Source organism: Lissotriton helveticus, chromosome 12, assembly GCF_964261635.1.
Source record: "Lissotriton helveticus chromosome 12, aLisHel1.1, whole genome shotgun sequence".
Classification (NCBI taxonomy): domain Eukaryota; kingdom Metazoa; phylum Chordata; class Amphibia; order Caudata; family Salamandridae; genus Lissotriton; species Lissotriton helveticus.
In genome coordinates, this window is record NC_136073.1 from 301876834 (window position 1) to 301895395 (window position 18562).

General features: G+C 44.2%; 1 protein-coding gene across 7 annotated transcripts in view; it reads right to left on the reverse strand.

Annotated features, from left to right (window-relative positions):
- Nucleotides 1–18562, reverse strand: part of LOC144799146 (uncharacterized) — a 224904-nt gene that overhangs the window by 111154 nt on the left and 95188 nt on the right. For all 7 annotated transcript variants that reach the window (XM_078670362.1, XM_078670363.1, XM_078670361.1 and 4 more), the window contains 3 exons: nt 13264–13346; nt 13051–13183; nt 1360–1559 (listed from right to left, as the gene is read on the reverse strand). In XM_078670362.1, the coding sequence (XP_078526488.1) occupies nt 1360–1559; nt 13051–13183; nt 13264–13346 (416 nt within the window). The remainder of the gene's footprint in view (nt 1–1359; nt 1560–13050; nt 13184–13263; nt 13347–18562) is intronic.

The following is an 18562-nucleotide window of genomic DNA, read 5'->3' on the forward strand; positions in this document are numbered from 1 at the left end:
GCAAAAAACATGACTTTTAATGAGACATGGTTTACGAGCTTTAACATGCCCGGCCTCCAAGGATCTACGGGACTGCAACTGTACTACAAACAAGCCCCGAGGAGAACCCCGGTTGTAAATATTATGAAATGGCTTCATTAGTTTTACATGAAATATAGCCACTTTATACAGAAAAGGAGAGGGAAGCCGTAGTGCTGGTGATATCAGCCTGCACAAACACTACTCAAGTTTTTAACTTCATGATCCTACCGAAAGAAACACTCCCCTATTGAAAACCTCGATATTAAATGCGTGTCGAGAAACACCTTTGAGAATGGTCAGAGAAACACCTTTTCCTGCTTTCAGTACATTTAAAAGTGACATTCTGAAGCAAGGAATCCTTGTTCAGTTGAACGGAATAGACGTTTAACACATTTTAGCAAACTTGTTTTATAAAACGCACAAAAATACAAGTTATTTTACTTTTTTTTTTTAAGATTCAATAGTACTTATTGCCAATTGGACATAAACAGAGGATAGAGAAGTCATCATTTGATGTAAACTGTGTTTCCCTGAGACTACAGTAACTGCCAAAAATGTTTTTTTCAAGTGGAGGCTGAGAGGAGGGTATAGTTCCCATTTCTGTAGCCAAAGAAGGAAATGGGGCGACAGGCCTCTTTTTACGACCATTCTTTAACATTGTATTATAAAACATATTTGAGAGGACAAGAAGAAATGATGCAGCACTTAAAATTAAAAAGGTGCATTATACTGGGAAGTACATACTGAGAAGCACCTACCCCACCAAAGAAGCAAATCTGAAAGTGAACCTTCATTTTATATTAACCTTTCAATCAAATTGCTTTTCAATGTAATTATAAGGACAGAAAAAAACGTTAAAAAAAAAAAATCACAGAAATGTCTCCCTAGACCTACTGATACAGAAACTCAATGTGTGGTCCCAGAATGACATCAGCGAACGGCTGAAATCAAGGAAACAAGTGAAGTTGAACAGTGAAATTACCAATGTTTACGCACCAGGTATGGGGTTGCAATTGTGTTCGGTAATTGACAAGTGCACCAAAAGACTTGTTAAGTGTAATGAAATTCTTTATCAATTTCAAGAGATAGCGATTTCACTTCAAATGTTGGTAACCAGTGTTCCAAAAAGATTTGGTTTGATAAACTGAAGTGTGAGAGCATTGCATTTTAAGGTAAAAGAATGGAAAAATGTGCGCGATCACGGCAGTCATTAATATATTGGATTGTGAATAGTGGCAGAGTGTCAATTGTGTAACATTTAAGTGTCACGAGAAAAGTATTTGCATTTTTGAATGGGATGGGTGCTTTTAAGTGACATCTGAATGAAGCTAAACTTACTTTTGATGGACTCGTGAAGCATGATTACGGTGCAAGAAGAAAGCGCTACATTGGACTGCTCAACAAGAATACAAAATGGGGACCCATCATTTTTAACTTCCTGGAGCGCGCGTGTGAGACCCGACTCGGAGGCAAGATATATCATTTCCACGACAAGGCCATGATCCTGCAACTGATGGCCTATGACAGTTGCATATTCCCTTAAAGAAAAAAAAGGCTGGTTATTTACAAACAAAGAAATGTGTAGCAATGAAGTCATCATGATGTGCCTTTTATGTATTTTTGATCTTCAGAAATGATGGGTTACATGTCTGGCTGTATGGTTGTCAAATGGGTAACATTCTCAGAAACATTAGAGACCTAAATGGCATGTGTTTATTTTTTTAAAGCGTAGAGGGGGAGAAGTGTACACAGGTCGAGTTGAAATCGCTGTATAGAATAGGTTAATATTTTAGGTACACAGGGTAAATGGATTACAAACAGAGGTGGGAGGGCAGTTCTTACCAAGCAGTCGCGCAACTGTCAATTGTGGCGGTGAATAATATTTTGGAACGCCAGTATCCAATTTTATGGTAGCACACATTTTAATTGGGACGTTAGAGCTTGGGAGAAAAATTAGCTTTTCACCAATGGCATTTTCCAAAGGCATTGGATGCTTTCTACAGGAGTTACAATATTTTGCCAACAGATTTTATGTCGACCTAAAAAAGCTTTAACTTGGTGATACAATAATAGGAGTAACACTTTTTGAAGGAAAGAGTTGTTAACTAGGAGTAAACTTGTAGCTTTACTTTTTACAAGATAAACGGCAGCTACAATGGAACTAAGAAACAGGATACTATTCCCTATTTTCAACTAAACTAATGTTGGCACAAAATTGCACCTGTCAAAGAGACAACCCAAAAAAGAACGAAGAGTGCTGTACAGCTCTAGCATTCACCTAAAGTAATTAAAAGAAAACTGGGAGCGCAGCTCAATGTATGACACATCAAAGCCTTCACTATTACTTTCTGATCTTGATGCACAATTTTATTAGTAGTAAGCTACTTAAAAGCTGGAAAGAACACCAAGGAATAAAGTGTGCTCTGTCGCCAGAAAGTGCATGCAGTCTTGACTGAACTTTATAAATAAAATACATAACTACAAATTGAAACAACTCTGTACATTTTGAGTTAACAATGTTTTGACGACAAACGTATTTTTTTGTTAGTATACTCCAATATGGTAGGACAAGGATAACACTAAATACTCCAACAACTATTTGGAAATCACAAGTGAGTCAAAAAGTTTGCCTTGTGCTAAATAATGACCTCAGCTAACTCCTGTGAATGGCTAGAATTAAAGCAAGTCTAACAAACAGGTAAAAACATCAGTAAGAAGAGTCAGCAAGATTTGAACCTTTACCATCAAAGAACGATATAAAGTTTCAGAAGGATATTTTAAGAACAAACACTGGTTTATACCAAAAGCACACACACTTCCTCTTGAACCAGCAAGTTGAAGTGCTAGCTTTTTTTTTTCAATAGCCTATCACAACAGTGGGGAAGACTAACCACTATGAATATCAAGAGGTGGTTTACATTTAACTGTGACAAGACAAGGTATTTTCCCCCATTAGACCAAATGTTTGTTACAGTTGGAAACCCCCAAAAAAGGGCCATTGCTTAATTAAAGGTTAAATTACCCACGGAATTTTAGTCTATATCACCTTTAACTAAAGCTAGAAATCCACTTTGTGATACGGTTGGATCACATTCTCCTAGAGACATGGCTATTCTGGAATCCCTCTTTACAGGATCCCTATTGGGAAATTGCTGTGATCTCTTGACACGCCACTAAAATCTGAATATCCAAGCAAGCTGGGTAAGATGTACTGCACTGCCTTGGGTTAAATTAATTATTACAAACTTGACGCTATGTCTACATCACTTGGTAGACATAATTCAGCAAGTTAATCTATGAAATGATTCACACCTGGGATTAAGTTACTTACTATGATTAGTTCTCCAGCATTGGTATGTTCTGTGGAGTCACATGCAACACTTACTCCTATCTGGTTAATGAAGCTCTTGTATTTACCTCTCTTCAAAAGGAATGAATGTCCAAAGAAGGTTGAGTGAAATCAAAGCCTGTCTTACTCATTGGTTCAGTCGGATCATCTAAGAGGATAGCCGCAACGTAATAAGGCACTGTAAGTCATTGTTGTTAACACTCAATTGTAGAAATAAGCATTTGAATCCAAGCAAGATCCTATGCTGGTGGATACTAATTCGGGGGCTTGGAACATTTAATTTCAAAAAGCAGTCTCTGAACCAAGAATTAATGTAATCCTAGTATTGCTGGTTAGTTTGAAGTAAAAATGGGAACTGCTCTGTTTATGGGGTAGTCAGATAATTTGGTACGCCAAAGGCAGAGTGTGCCTAGGAGAATTTTGGGGCAGGCAACGAGGTACTTAAAACAATTTTATAGCATACTGAGGTACTCCTATGAGTGATGTTAAGAAGCCAAGTGAATTTAAATGATCGAATGCCAAATGTCCACCAGAAACCTAGGCACAGGACTGTGATGTCACAGTCATTCGCAAATAAGTAGTTGCCCAAGAAGTTTCATACTGGGTGTCCCATATCTCTAGTTCAAATTCCTGATCATTTAGAGTAGGCATGAAATGTGATTTTGAGCTGTTCCACTACAATGTTTATGAAAGTTAGTAATAGGTCGAAGTCTTCAGTTAAACTATACGTGAATATTTTACAAGTCTGTATCAATGGACACCAATAGTTAATGAGGCATAAACAGAGATCATGGCAGGTACACATGGGAAATGTGGAAGATGAAGACCGATCTCATGGGGAGCACAAGATGAGATGAGTCTATCTATGATGTAGGTGCGAAACTGAAATGGCTGGATATCTGTGAGCATGGTAGATGGTAGCTGCTTGCCCAGTTTTAAAATGTCAGTATAATCTTCAAAATGTAGAAGGGTAAAAAGTATTCACAATTCTTTGCAAATGCAGTGTGAAGACGTACGCAAGGTTCAAGTGTATTTGATGAACATCTTTGTGATTTGTAACGCACTTAAGAAATCAAATGGGTAATTATTTTACCGGTGTTAGAAAATGTATTGGTGTAGCCAAAAAATTAGTTAACTATATATTCCTGGGGGTTTCTCCAAAATGTTTTAAATATGCAATCTTCATTTGAAGGAGGACACTTTGTGAAGTATGCCACATTTTCTTTAAATGCATTAGTTGGGCCATGAAGATTTTGGGCTGGCTGGGACCAGAGGTTATAATTCCTAGATAGTGTTATCTATAGTTAAACTTTTTGCTTCAGCTAGATAACGCAACTTTATGGCAAGCAGGATTTGCTCCTGGTATGAGATCACTTGTTCTAAGAGGATGTCAAACATCAATGTGCCACATACTTTATGATGGGGTAATCCCTCTGGGCAGGGTGCTGAAATGTTCTGAACAATGCAAACAGAAAATTAATTTAAATCTATATACATATTTTTATGGGCTAGTCAAATCTACAGGAAATGCAAGATCATTTTCCACTATATTTCTTTTAACAGTGAAAATTAAAGCATTGGTGTGTTCTCCAGGATAAATTTCTCTCACTCCAGAGACTTAAATCACAGGTTCCAAATTTCACCCTAAAAGAGAAAGCTTAAGGAACGAATAGTTTCTTACCTGTCGGTGTAGTTTTGCAGCTTGAAGATCTTTCTGGATTCACTATGCTGTGCATATTCCGCAATCTGGTGGTTGGGTCCGGATTCATAGTCTCTTTTTTTTTTTGTAGCCCAGGTGGGCGTCGACGTCCCACCATTTGGTGTCCCTTCGGTGACGTCGGCGTGCTTCCGGCGGAAGCTACCACCCTTGGGCGCCATCTTCGGATTCTTTTTTCTGTCTCTTTTTTCTTGTTTGTCTTTGTAGTGAATCCATGGCTATGTTTGTTAATCGTTTTTTCAACGTAATTCTTTTCACGCATCTTTTCACGTATCTTCTAAGTTTCAACTTTCTTTCTATGTGTTTACACCTTCTTCTCCAGCCTCATCTTTCTGGCAGAGGCAGGTGGGTTCGCTAGTGAATGCAGAAAGATCTTCAAGCTGCAAAACTACACCGACAGGTAAGAAACTATTCGTTTTGCAGTGTGAATCTTTCTGGATTCACTATGCTGTGCATAGATTTTGTAGCGGTTTTCCTCACTTTTGTGGCGGTTGGGTGGAAGATGAGCGTTGGTTGTTGAATATATGTTGAAGCACTTTCTGTCCTACTTGTGCTTCTTTGTTCATCTGTACATCCACGCAATAGTGCTTAGTGAAAGTGTGAACTGAAGCCCATGTTGCCGCCAGGCATATGTCCTGGATTGGTGTGTTGGCCAGAAAAGCAATTGTTGCTCCTTTCTTCCTGGTGGAGTGGGCCTGTGCCCCTCCAGTTAGCTCCTGGCCAGCTTGTTTGTGGCAGAATTGTATTGTCTGTGCGATCCATCGCGCTATGGTGTTTTTAGTCACTGGTTTGCCAATGTAACTGTTTGCGAAGGATACGAAGAACTGTTTTGTTTTCCTGCGTTCCTTCGTTCTTTCAATGTAGTGCATCACAGCCCTTCTAGCGTCTAGGGTGTGGAGTGACCTCTCTGCGCTTGTAGTGGGGTTTTGAAAGAAGCTAGGGATCTGAATACTCTGATTCATGTGGAACCTTGACACCACCTTTGGCATGAAGTGTGGGTCTGTTCTCATCACGACCCTGTCACCGTGTATCTGGATGTAGGGTTCTTGCAGTGTGAGTGCCTGCAGTTCGCTCACCCTCCGTAGCGAGGTGATTGCGACCAGAAAGGAAATCTTCATTGTTAACATTTGCAGTGATGCTTTGTGGATGGATTCGAAAGGTGCTTTCATGAGCTCCGTCAGTACCACATTTAAGTTCCATGCCGGTGGCGGCATTCTTTTTGGCGGGGCTATTCTTTTAGCTCCTTCCAGGAATCTTTTTACGACTTGGGATGTGAAAAAGCTTCTCCCTGTTTCTCCTCTTGTGTATGCCACAATCGCTGCCAGGTGCACCCTCAGCGAGGATGAGCTTAGCTTAGCCTTAATTAGGTGCGTGAGGTACCTTAGCACCGTGGATTCCTTGGTCAGTTTCCTTTGGAGCTGTTTCTTGCAACACCATTGAGTGAATCTTTTCCATTTTTCCCCATAGCACTTGCGTGTGCTGGGCCTTCTTGCCTCTTGTAGCACCCGCAGGGTGCTCTCTGGTAGTTTTAGGTGTGCGAATTCTAAGTCCTCAGGAGCCAGGCTGAGAGGTTGAGGCTCTCTGGCTCTGGGTGTAGGATTTCTCCATTTTCCATGGAGAGTAGGTCTCTTCTTTTTGAGAACTTGTGTGGTGGCCCCTGCGCCATCTCCATTATCTGCGAAAAACAGGTCTGTCTGGCCCATTGTGGTGCCACAAGGATGAGCGTCATGTTGCTCTTCATGCATTTGTTGAGAACCCTCGGGATCAGTGGTATCGGGGGAAAAGCGTAGGCAAATGTTTTCGACCAGCTTATCCATAGGGCATTCCCCTGGGACAGTGCCTCTGGTTGCCTGGATGCAAAGTACTGGCATTTTGCATTCTGGTGTGTTGCAAATAGGTCTATTGTTGGCGTGCCCCATTTCCTGAATAGTCTCTCTGTTTCCTGAGTATTGAGTATTGAGTTCCCACTCGTGGGACGCTGAAGTCTGCCTGCTGAGCCAATCTGCTTCTACATTGTCCTTCCCTGGCAGGTGTATGGCTAGCAGGTCTATTTTTAGTGGTATAGCCCATTTCCAGATCTCCTGTGCCAAGTTTGACAGAGGGAACGACTGAGTTCCCCCGTTTGTTTATGTTAAAAATTGTTGTGGTGTTGTCCGTTTGTATTAGCACCTTCTGGTTGTACAGGTGCTTCTGAAAAGCCTGGAGGGCCAGCAACACAGTTTTCAGTTCCAGGTAATTGATGTGCCTGACTGCGTCTGTAGGGCTCCACAGACCCCTCACTCTGAGCCTGTTCATGTGTGCGCCCCACCCCCTCTGGGATGCGTCTGTGGTGATGGTCACTGTTGGGTCCGGTGGTGTTAGAGGTTTCCCTTCTGTTATTCTCTCCCTGGTCCACCACCTTATCTGCTCCTGCACCCTGTGCGTTACAACCACTAGATCCTCCCAACTTCCTGTAGCTTGTGACCATTGCTGTTGTAGCCACTCTTGGAGTGGTCTCATCTGTAGGCGTACATTGGGGACCAAGTGTATGCATGATGCCATCATCCCCAAGATCTTGCTCACAGTCCTCACTGTCAGAGCTCGCCCCTTCTGGTAGTGACGTTTCTCCCTCAGTAGGCTGAGCGTTCTCTTCTCGCTCGGTAAGACTCTGCATTGGACGGTGTCGATCTGGGCTCCCAGGAAGATCTTCACTTGCTCTGGTTCTAATGAGCATTTGCCCCAGTGTATGGAGAAACCCAGGCTTGCTAGTGTTCTTGTCACCTGTCCTGCATGTTCTTTGCATGTCTTGTAAGAGCTTGCCTTTACCAGCCAGTCGTCGAGGTAGGGGTACACGTGTATCCCCTCTCTTCTTAGGTGTGCGGCCACTGCCGCGAGGCATTTGGTGAACACCCTTGGCGCGGACTTTAGGCCGAAAGCGAGGGTCGTGAATTGGTAGTGATCCTCGTTTACTGTGAACCTTAGCATGTGCTTGTGCTGCTTGTTCATGGGGATGTGCAGATACGCATCTTTGAGGTCTATGGTGGACAAGAAATCCCCTGTCTATCTGTGGGATGACCTCTTGTAGGGACGTCATTTTGAATTTCTGCGTTTTCACGTATTTGTTTAGGAACCGTAGGTCCAGGATGGGTCTTAGACTTTCGTCCACCTTTGGCACTAGGAAGTAGTTTGAGTACACTCCCTTGTTCCGTTCTTTGGAAGGAACTCGTTCGATGGCCGCTTTGAGGAGGAGTTCTTTGGCTTCCTCTTGCAGTAGTTGCAGCTCTCTTCCAGAGTGCTGTCTTTTCTTTGGCTTTCTGTTTGGTGGTCTTCTTTCCAACTCTATGCAGTATCCGAACTGCATGATATTGAGTAGCCACTTGTCTGTTATTTTCCTCCATTCCTGGAGAAAAAATCTCAATCTTCCTCCTACTGGCGTTACATGTTCCTTTGTGTTTTGTCCGTGTAGGCCTCTCCTCCCTCTTTTTCCGTGCTCCTCCCCCGGAGGGTTTGGGTGGTGGAGCACCTTCTCCCGTGTGAAGTCACTTAGAGGGTGGTTGTTCACCGCCTCTCCTTCTCTGGCCCCTGCTTTGGTAGTTCCAGCCTTGCCTCTGCTGGCCCTGGTGGCCTTGGTTGTCACTCTGTTGCCCCTGGTGGAAACTCTGGTGGGAATCCCCTCGCTGACTTCTACCTCTGCCGTTCGGCCTCCGTGTAGGAGTGCCTCTTCTCATCCCCCTGAACTGCAGGGCCCCCATTGACCTTGCCGTCTCGTTGTCCTTCAATTGGGTGAGCTTCTCATCAACTGGGGCTCCGAACAGTGATTCCCCGTTGAAGGGTGTGTTCAGGATGTTGTTCTGAACCTCAGCCTTGAAACCTGAGATCCTGAGCCAGGCTTGCCTTCTCTCAGTGATGCCTATAGCCATCAGTCTGCTGGATGTTTCTGCCCCATCCAAGGCTGTCTTCAGGCACGAATTGGCGATGCTCTTCCCCTCTTCCACAAGGTGTGATGCCCTCTCACGGTATTGTTCCGGGAGGTGCTTGAGCAACTGTCCCATCTCATCCCAGTGCTGGTATTGATGCCTATTCAGGAGGGCGTTGGAGTTCGCCATCCGCCAGTTGCAGGGATTATAGAATCTGCTGTGACGGATCCCTTGATTTAAGCTGGGTCTTGGGAGGAGAATTTGTATTTCTTCTCCGTCCTCGGCGTTACTGATCTGCACGTAGCCGGGTCCTTGAAGGCTTCCTTCGCCTGGTCTGTGATACTCTTGAGCATGGGCAGGAACCGGCTTCTTGTCTGTATGGGGAGCAATGTCTCGAGCAGGAAGTCTGCTTCAGGTTTCTCCTCCTCCTCCATCTCAACTCCATAAGCTGCTGCCGCTTTTTGACCCCCTCATTGTATGCCCCGATGTCATCCGGTGGTGAAGGCCTCGAGGGGTATGTTTCTACCGCCTCCTCTGGGTTTTCGGCCTCGATGTCCTGCCATTCCTGGTCTTGGGCCGTCGAGTAACCTGAGCCGTAGCTTGACTGCTGTTCCCCGTAATCCCCTTCTGTGTAGTAGAGGTTTTCCTCCTCTTCGTGCTCAGACTGTTCCGGAGTTTTCGGCGGCTCTTCGACGTCGAACTCCTCGAGCTCCTGTACCACAGCGACGCTCGTTGCCGGCTTCGAGGGGATCTTGTAACTTCTCATTTTTTCATCGAAATCCTTCTTTCTCTGAAGGATGTTCTCCATTTCGGCCTCAAGCCTCTTTCTCTTTCTCTGCATCTCTGCGGCCTGTTAGTCGTCGAGCGTTTCGGCCGCCCTTTTCGGCGGCGCCGTCGAAGCTTTCTTCGGCTCCTTTTCTTTCGAAGTCAAAGGCCCTTTTTCGGGGGCCTGCTTCGATGACCTTTGCTTTTCGCTGGTCTTCGGCCTCCGGGAGTCCTTCTCGGAGGATCCGCTGGGTTCTTTTTCGGGGGATGCAGCTTCTGTCGTCGATTTGTTCGGCGCCGGTGCTCCTTTCGAGGCTCTGGGCTCAGACTTTCGAGAGTCTGCCTCTGGTTTTCGAGGCCCTGAGGGAGTTTTCGGGGTCGTAGACTCTCCTACCTTATCAGGCGTTTTCTTATCGGTCTCAGGGACCGTGAAGTCATCTGGGCCTTCGGCGATGTTGTCCTAGTCGTCTGTGGAGAGGCCCAGTTCGTAAAGCGTCGGGGCTTGGCCCTTGCCCTGCATTGTGTGGTGAGCCGTCCTCTGTCTTTCTCGAACTCGGAGTGTCTTCGGCTTGAAGACGGAGCAGGCGTTGCAGTCTCTGCTCACGTGGTCGATAGGTAGGCAGAGGTTGCAGACTGGGTGCTGGTCTTTCTGTGCGAACTTGTGGTGGCAGTTCTTGCAGAACTTAAAGGGCGTCTTGTACATCCCTGCGCTCAGGGGGCCCCCTGTGTGCGCATTCCTCCAAGGACGTCGAAGATTTCGATGTTCTCTCCTTTCTTCGTCGTCTCTTCTCTAAAGGTCCTCTTCTCCCGATCTTCTCAGGTCTTCTCTGTTGAAGATTTGCTATATTTTCTCCTTTCCTCCTTAAAACTTCTGGAGCTTCACGCGACGATCCAGACCCAACGGCGGAAAAAAGAATCTGAAGATGGCGCCCAAGGGTGGTAGCTTCCGCCGGAAGCACGCCGACGTCACCGAAGGGACACCAAATGGTGGGACGTCGACGCCCACCTGGGCTACAAAAAAAAAAAAAAGAGACTATGAATCCGGACCCAACCACCAGATTGCGGAATATGTACAGCATAGTGAATCCAGAAAGATTCACGCTGCAAAACGTGCTTTTAAAGAACACCTGTATTGAATATTTATATAAGCAACATGTACTAACAAGGCTCCAAGAGGCACAAAAATTGTAACTTTACTTCAGTTAACCACATCAACATGTATACTTAAGTGAAAAGAAAGCATAGTGTATAATTGTTTATGTAGGCAAAGTTTGTACTACAGGAGGAAAATGTGTCAAAAAGAAAGTTGGCCCCTACTTCCATGTACCTATGGTTTTGGCAATGGAGGACATTCATACACATTTTTTTGCAGCAAGTGATGAAGCAGTTATTCTTTGCACACAGAACGGGAAAATGTAAAAGCACAATAAGAATGTAATTATGAGCTAGACAAAACCTAGTCATAACTTCAAATTCAAATGACTCACATATATCCGGCTCATAGTGTGGATAACTAACAATATGTTGAGCACTACCAGTGTTCTAGATTAATAAGACTGTATTACTACAGTTTGTCAACCACTTGACTGCCAAGTATTGCCCCCAAACTTCTAAAGGAACACTAACACTTCTCAATTATTAGTTTAAAAAAAAAAACCAAAGGAACACTTCTTAAAGAGTATTTTCCCGAATTATGTTGAAGTGAGGACAGTGCGAAAAAGGTTAGGCTACAGTAAGAGTTTGGGTAGGAATTAAAGATTATGGGTATCTGGTTAACGGTATGGTTTTAAGTGTAGGGTTCGAGACAAGATTGTAGGAGTATGTGGTAGAGGGGAAGGTTTTGTGAATAAAGATTGGGAGTAATGCATTAGGGATAATTTTGGTGTATAAGGGCAGATGGTTAGGGTATAGTGGTAAAGGGTGTTAGGGTAAAGAGTTACGTGAGATGGGTTATAGGCTCAGAGTAAAGGATTACGCATATAGGATTACGTTTAAGAGTTTAGAGGTTAGGCATTAGGGTTGGTTAAGGGTATCAGACAAAGTCAAAGGTATGTTATGGGTACAGAATTATGGGCTTTAGGAAGGGGATTAATGTTTGGGGGTAGACAGTTGAGGGTTAAATCACTATGATAACATTTATTTAGTGTGATATTTGAAACGGTTTGAGTTGATGAATTAGTTTTCAAAATAAAAGCGCACTTCATTTCAAAGGATTAAACTTCAACTTTAAAGTATGCAATTTGAAGTGTTAAATATAAACTGATGCTATAAAATCATCTTTGCAAGGTACAACCAGCTACTAAGGGGTCTGTGCACTCCCACTTCACACTTTCACCAATGTCTGAGATTTCGCAAGCAATGTAGCTGCACATTCATTGGCATTTGGTACCGTTGGCCCATGAACCATGCATTAAAAATAAAAAGGGCGCACAGAGCACACCTTTTTTTGTGATACATATGTGTGTCAACACAACAGTTGAACGGCTAACGCTGAACTGCATCTACTGAATTTTACAAAGCTTCAGCAACCTGAAATTATTATACAGAAGTCAATCTCTTACACAGAGATCAATAAAGTGGCTTGTAGAGTATCATAAGTGGTAGGGATTTGAACTCTGGTCTCTTTCATCCAACAACTTAACCACTACACAATAGCGCCTTCCTAACAGCATACCATGGAATGCCCTTCTACTGAAAAACTAGTGGCTAAATGGTAATCTGATTGGAACCTCTTACCAAAACTGCAACTGTAGGCTTTTCTATTGGCAGCAAAGGCTATAGAGGGCATTACACAAGTAACATCACAAAAAATAGAATTAAAATGTGCCTGCCCTAACTGGCAATGTGTTTAAAGAATAGTCGCAAGTGAGTAAAACAGAACGACTATTTTGAAAGTAAGTTACACTATGTGGAAGTGCATGAATTGTTTTAAGACAAGGGGTAGAAGAAATATCAATCAGAGTTGTCATTCTGCTAGGCCTTCTTTTACTATCTTTAGCACAGTAAAGAATGCTTCACACTTTGCTGCCTGCTTAATCAAAGAGCTGAGTTTCTGTTCTGTTGTGTATTCGTTAGGCACTGGAAAAAGTGGACAAGTTAAAAGAAAAACAATCCAAGCAAATCTTTGAAATATGAGAAGGCAGAAGAACGTAAAGAACTCAATGTTTTGGCAGAGACAATGCAAGCATCTTAGTGCTGAAAGACAAATAACTTAAGGCTTTTTATTACACAATGATAGATCATGGTCTGACACTGATTAAGTAATATGTTTAGAGACTGGGTAGAACAGAAGAAAAACATACGTTTGTTGCTTGCTTATAGCCACGACTACACAGTCAGAAGGCCTTCCCTTGGCATATTCTTTGTGTATTTGCTCATAAAACTGCACATATAACTTCTCCCTGCGATTATCCTTGGCATATTGGTCCTCCGCACCTAAGAAAAACATGTTTATTACAAACAGTTCAAATAATCGCTAAATGTGCCTGTTATAAAATAATGTAACAGTTCCTTACCCTTCTGGGAATACTGATATCTTTCATAATATTCATCACTTCCAGAGGAATAATTATACTGCTGTCCAAATAATTCTTTGAAACTGAGGGAAAAAAAGATTTTACAGTTAGAAAACAAAAAGACCCTGACCCACAAGTTAAAATGTGTAAACGTTGCACTAATAAAGGGGAATTAGAAGAGTCCAAACAACGGCTTTTCAGACAAATTGTTGCACTTCAGAAGTAGTCAAAAGTTACTCAACAAAATGGTACGTTATAAAAAATTGAAACCTAAAAGGAAAATGTAGTTAACTGAAAAGACTACTGTAAAGACAACTGAAGGTCTGGTAGGACGGAACTCACTACAGCTTGGTTTACAACAGGGCAGTGAGAGAGCCAAATACACCCACCGTCTTCCTGAATTATAGAAACTAGAAGACAATATGAAGCCAAAAATAATTTGCAGATTTCAGACTGGCAACAAGCACTTGCTAGAGGTACTAAAGCCAGGTTAAGACTCAAAAACGGGTATAAATTTAAAATGATGAAAGGTGAAACAAAAAATGAGAGTATGCTTACTTGCTAGTTTCCAAATTAAATACAAATAGTATGTTCCTCAATGTACAGGTTCCTAGATCGCTTTATTTAGAGAGAATATATTTACAAATCGCACAAGTTACTACTTGAGTAACAATATATCTGTAAGAGACATTAGTTGGTGATAGATTCCTCACCTTAGAATATCCCCAGGCGACAGACTGGATCCGGAAAGTTTTCTTAGCAGTACCCCTGCGCGTCAGTAGGGGACGTCCTGCGGCTCCGCGTACGTCACAGAGTACACTTAGGTGCCACCCATGCGCGCTGACGTCAGTTCTGTACACGACTTTCCGCTCCAGGAACGCAGAGCTATGCAAGATACTGACCATTGGTGCATAAAAACTAGGGCCCTGAAAGGGAAGACCTTAACCCAAGTAATCCGTTGCAGAACAGGGAGGATGAGTGGGTCGGTAAGGTATCTATCACTAACTAATGTCTCTTACAGATATATCGTTACACAAGTAGTAACTTGTGCATCTGAAAGAGACACATTAGTGATAGATACCATACTCTTCGAGCCCAGTCCGGAGCCACAAGAATAACTTGGACCCAGTCGCGCCTGATCTTCAGCACTCTGGGCAGAAGAGGTATAGGCGGAAAGGCGTACAACAGACCGCAGCTCCACTCGAGACGAAGAGCATCTCCGAGCAAGTGCCGCCTTGGAACTGAGGACATTGTGCGTTCTCTTCAGTGGCGAATAGATCTAACCAAGGCTCTCCACACTGCAGAAAGAGACCTTGCACCACGTCAGAGTTCAGACGCCATTCGTGATCCATCAGGCACCGGTGGCTGAGATCGTCCGCCCTGGCGTTCAGAGAACCTGCCAGGTGTTGAACCACCAAGGTAATGCCTTCATGTTCCAGCCATGTCCAGAGGCGCAGAGCCTCCTGACATAGGGTCCACTACCCCACCCTGCCTGTTTGTTGCAATACCACATGGTGGTGGTGTTCTCCGTGAACACATGCACTACACTTCCCCGGGCGGAGGGAAGGAATGCCTTCAGTGCAAGTTGGATTGCCCGCAGCTCCAGAAGGTTGATATGAAGCCGGGACTCCGCCAGAGACAAGAGGCCTTTAATCTACGCCTCTCCCAAGTGGCCTCCCCATCCCAGGAGGGACGCATCCGTCACTACTGTGTGTTCCGGTTGGGGACGGGAGCGGGATCTACCACTGACCCAATTGCGATTTGCGAGCCACCAATGCAAGTGTCGTGCAGCGCCCTCCGAGATCTGGACATGATCGGACAGGTTGCCCCAATGCTGTGCCCACTAGAACTTCAGGTCCCACTGCAGAGCCCACATTTGCCATCTGGCATGTTGCACTAACAGGAGGCCATCAGGCCCAGGAGCCGGAGGGTCATTCTGACTGAAACCCGGGATAGAGGCTGAAAGATCGGAATCATAGCATGAATATCCCGGACTCGCTGCTCAGGAGGATAAACCTGAAACAGCGTTGAATCAAGAACCACTCCGATGAAGGGGAGCTTCCGAGAGGGACTTTGGTGCGACTTCAGCACATTGATGGGGAACCCCAGCAAATGCAGGAGGTGGGCCGTAGTCTGAAGGTGGATGACGACTGCTTGGGGCGATCCTGCCTACAACAACCAGTCCTCGAAGTAGGGGAAGACTGTTACCCCAGACCTGTGCAGAAGTGCTGCGACCACCGTCATCACTTTCGTGAACACCCGAGGGGCGCTGGGAAGGACGAAGGGGAGCACGGCAAAATGAAAATGCTCCTGGACTACCGTGAACCGCAGGTAGCGCCGGCAGGACGGGAATGTGAAAAGCATCCTGCAAGTCCAACGCTACCATCCAGTCTCCAGGGTCCAAGGCAGCCAGGACCTGAGCCAGAGTCAGCATCTTGAACTCCCCCTTCCGAAGGAAGCGACCGACGTCCCTGAGATCCAAGATAGGGTGCAGGCCCCCCTTGTCCTTCTTGGGGACCAGAAAGTGGTGGGAACAACAACCACTTCCTACAGGCTGACATCCCTGTGTGCCATGCCCAAAAACACACTGCCCTGGCATACCTCAGTCACCCCTCTAGCTGGGTGCACTAAGCAAGTGGTGTGTGCCCCTACAGTACCCAGCAGTACAAAAGGGGGTAATGATGGACAGAGCATCTGAACCAATCAAACACTTGCACCCAGTCAACAAATCTGGGTTTAATCCATCACCGTTATTTAGCCCACTCTGCCACCCCAGTTCAGACATGGCCATATGCAAATCAGTCTGACCCTGTGCCTCATGGGAACAGTCCAGCCCGAACTGCCAAGCCATGCCTTCCCTTGACCGGAAACAAGCTTCCTAGGACCAGGACCGGTTTCTGGCATTTCAGCCATCTTCTGCCAGGCTTGCTTGAATCCAGTGGCAAAGTGAGCAAGGGACTCACGTCTGAGCATACCCTGCCAACGTATGGCGAACAAAGCAGTACAAAAGGGGGTGGTGATGGACGGAGCATCTGAACCAATCAAACACTCACACCCAGTCAACAGATCTGGGTTTAATCCATCACCGTTCTTTAGCCCACTCTGCCACCCCAGTTCAGACATGGCCATATGCAAATCAGTATGACCCTGTGCCTCATGGGAACACAGTACCCAGGGCCATTCCTAGGCACTGTAAGTGCAGGGATGCCATTAAGAGTATATGGTGCTGGGACGTCATTACGAACTCCACAGCACCATAATGGCTACACTGAAGACTGCGAAGTTTGGTATCAAACTTCTCAGCACATTAAACCCACACTGATGCCTCTCATGATTTGCATTTCAAAGGCGGCAGCTCTCTGAAGTTCGCCAGTCCAAGGAGGCTAATTAGCAGATCATCCTGTGGGACAGGGTGTTGCACCCACTTCTCGGACAGATTTTTGTTCTTTGTCTCATTAGAACAAAAGGTTCCCACTCTAGGTCAGAACGGTGTCACTGGTGGCAGGTTGGCAGAAAACAGTCAGGCAGCACACCAGAGGCTGGCAAGTTTACAAGAGTCACCTGTAAGGTGCCCTCTGGGTGCATGTATTGGTAAATCCATCACTGGAATCAGTATGGGTTTATCAATACAAGATATTTGACACCAAAAATCCCCATCTTCAGTGAACACAACATGTACCTAGGGAACTCGTTTTCACCACTGTCCAGCAAGATTTATATTGGCTTCTTTGGTCACTTTTACTGGCAGTAATGGGATTGACAAGCACAGGTGCATATCTGTTCATGCAGGTTTGCACACATGTTTAACAAGGTATTCCTAATTGGAGGAACAATTGTAGTTTTAGGGAAAGCAATCTGGCACTGGGGATCTGGATAGTCCTTCTGTCAAAATTGCATCAATTACCAGGCAAAAACTGTGGAGACCATATACAAAATGGGCACTTTCCTACATATTATGAATTAGAACGGAAAATAAAATAAAAAATTTAATATTTTTAAAAAAAAATCGGGTTGTCTTGACGCAGAGTTCAAGAATACAGGAAACAATGAGGCATGGAACTGCTGAGGTTCCTGAAGCTATGCAAAAAGTATCATAACAACAAGCCGCAGCAATAATTAACCAATTGGCAAAGCAAAAAGGGCTCCCTTTCTATTACTGAAAGTGTGTGGTTGGTGCAAGATTGATGGTAAAGTTTATTTAGGTGGTGGCGAGTATGAATTGGGAACCAATGAATGCAGAGTTATTTGAGTTGGTGAAAATGAGTCACTTTGGATGGGTAGGTAACTAAATGGGCACAGATGAATTGGGGAGTGCATGTGTGAAGTAGAAGTGGCAGGAGAAGAGAATGGGTCTTCTGCAACTTTCCGAAGACCCATTTTTTTCTATGTTCGTGCCATGGAGAAACAAAAAAGTAGTTAAACTTTCATTTAAAAAGAAATGTGAAATGCTGTATCCCAACTGTCACCAGCCATTAAACAAGCATTTGCAATGCAATATGTCTTGCATTAATTAAGTTTGAGCTATTGGCATTGCTAAATATTGCAACACCATTTGCAATAAAAGTCTATAAATTGTAGGCCCAAAAAAATGTGGCAATGGTGAAAAAGTGTCCATGTTAGGGGAAAAAAAAAAAGATTAACAAAGCAAAAATGTATTTACCGTTTCGGTTGCATCTGTGTAACTACTGAGGGTTTGTAGTTTACATGCAACTCAAATTCGGGGAAACTGGGAATGTAACCTCGGTGGGTTAAAGAGCCAAATCGGCCCTGCCAGATCAAACATGCATCCTTAAAAATAAATCTGCGTTGAGCCACTAAACAACCCTATCATGCAAGCTAGGTCAGGGTTAGTACGTACCCAAGCTCAAATTTGCAATGCAAGCAGGTACGGCAGAGATAAACATGGCTTGATGTATCTGGGGATACTTAAGAACAATCTGCAACCGCAAAAATGAAAGCCTGAGTATGGCAGATGAAACAACGCAAGCATAGAGAAATTGTTTTATCTGAAAACAAAGTGGGGGAAAACCGGTGATATTTGGGAAAAGTGCAAAACAAGGCTGCGTACCTACGCATATCCGAGTCTAAATGGGAGACTCCCTCATCAATTCAAAGAAATTAACATCATCAAGAAGAAAGTGATGGGGGGGGAGAGAATCACCCACTCCAAAAATCATACCAAATAATAGTGGTTAACATCACAAAATTCCATCCCTACCGTTTGGAAACTGGTTAGCACAGTCTCACCCTGTAATTATCAAAACACTCACAGTGTACTGGGGGAAGTAAATCACTCATG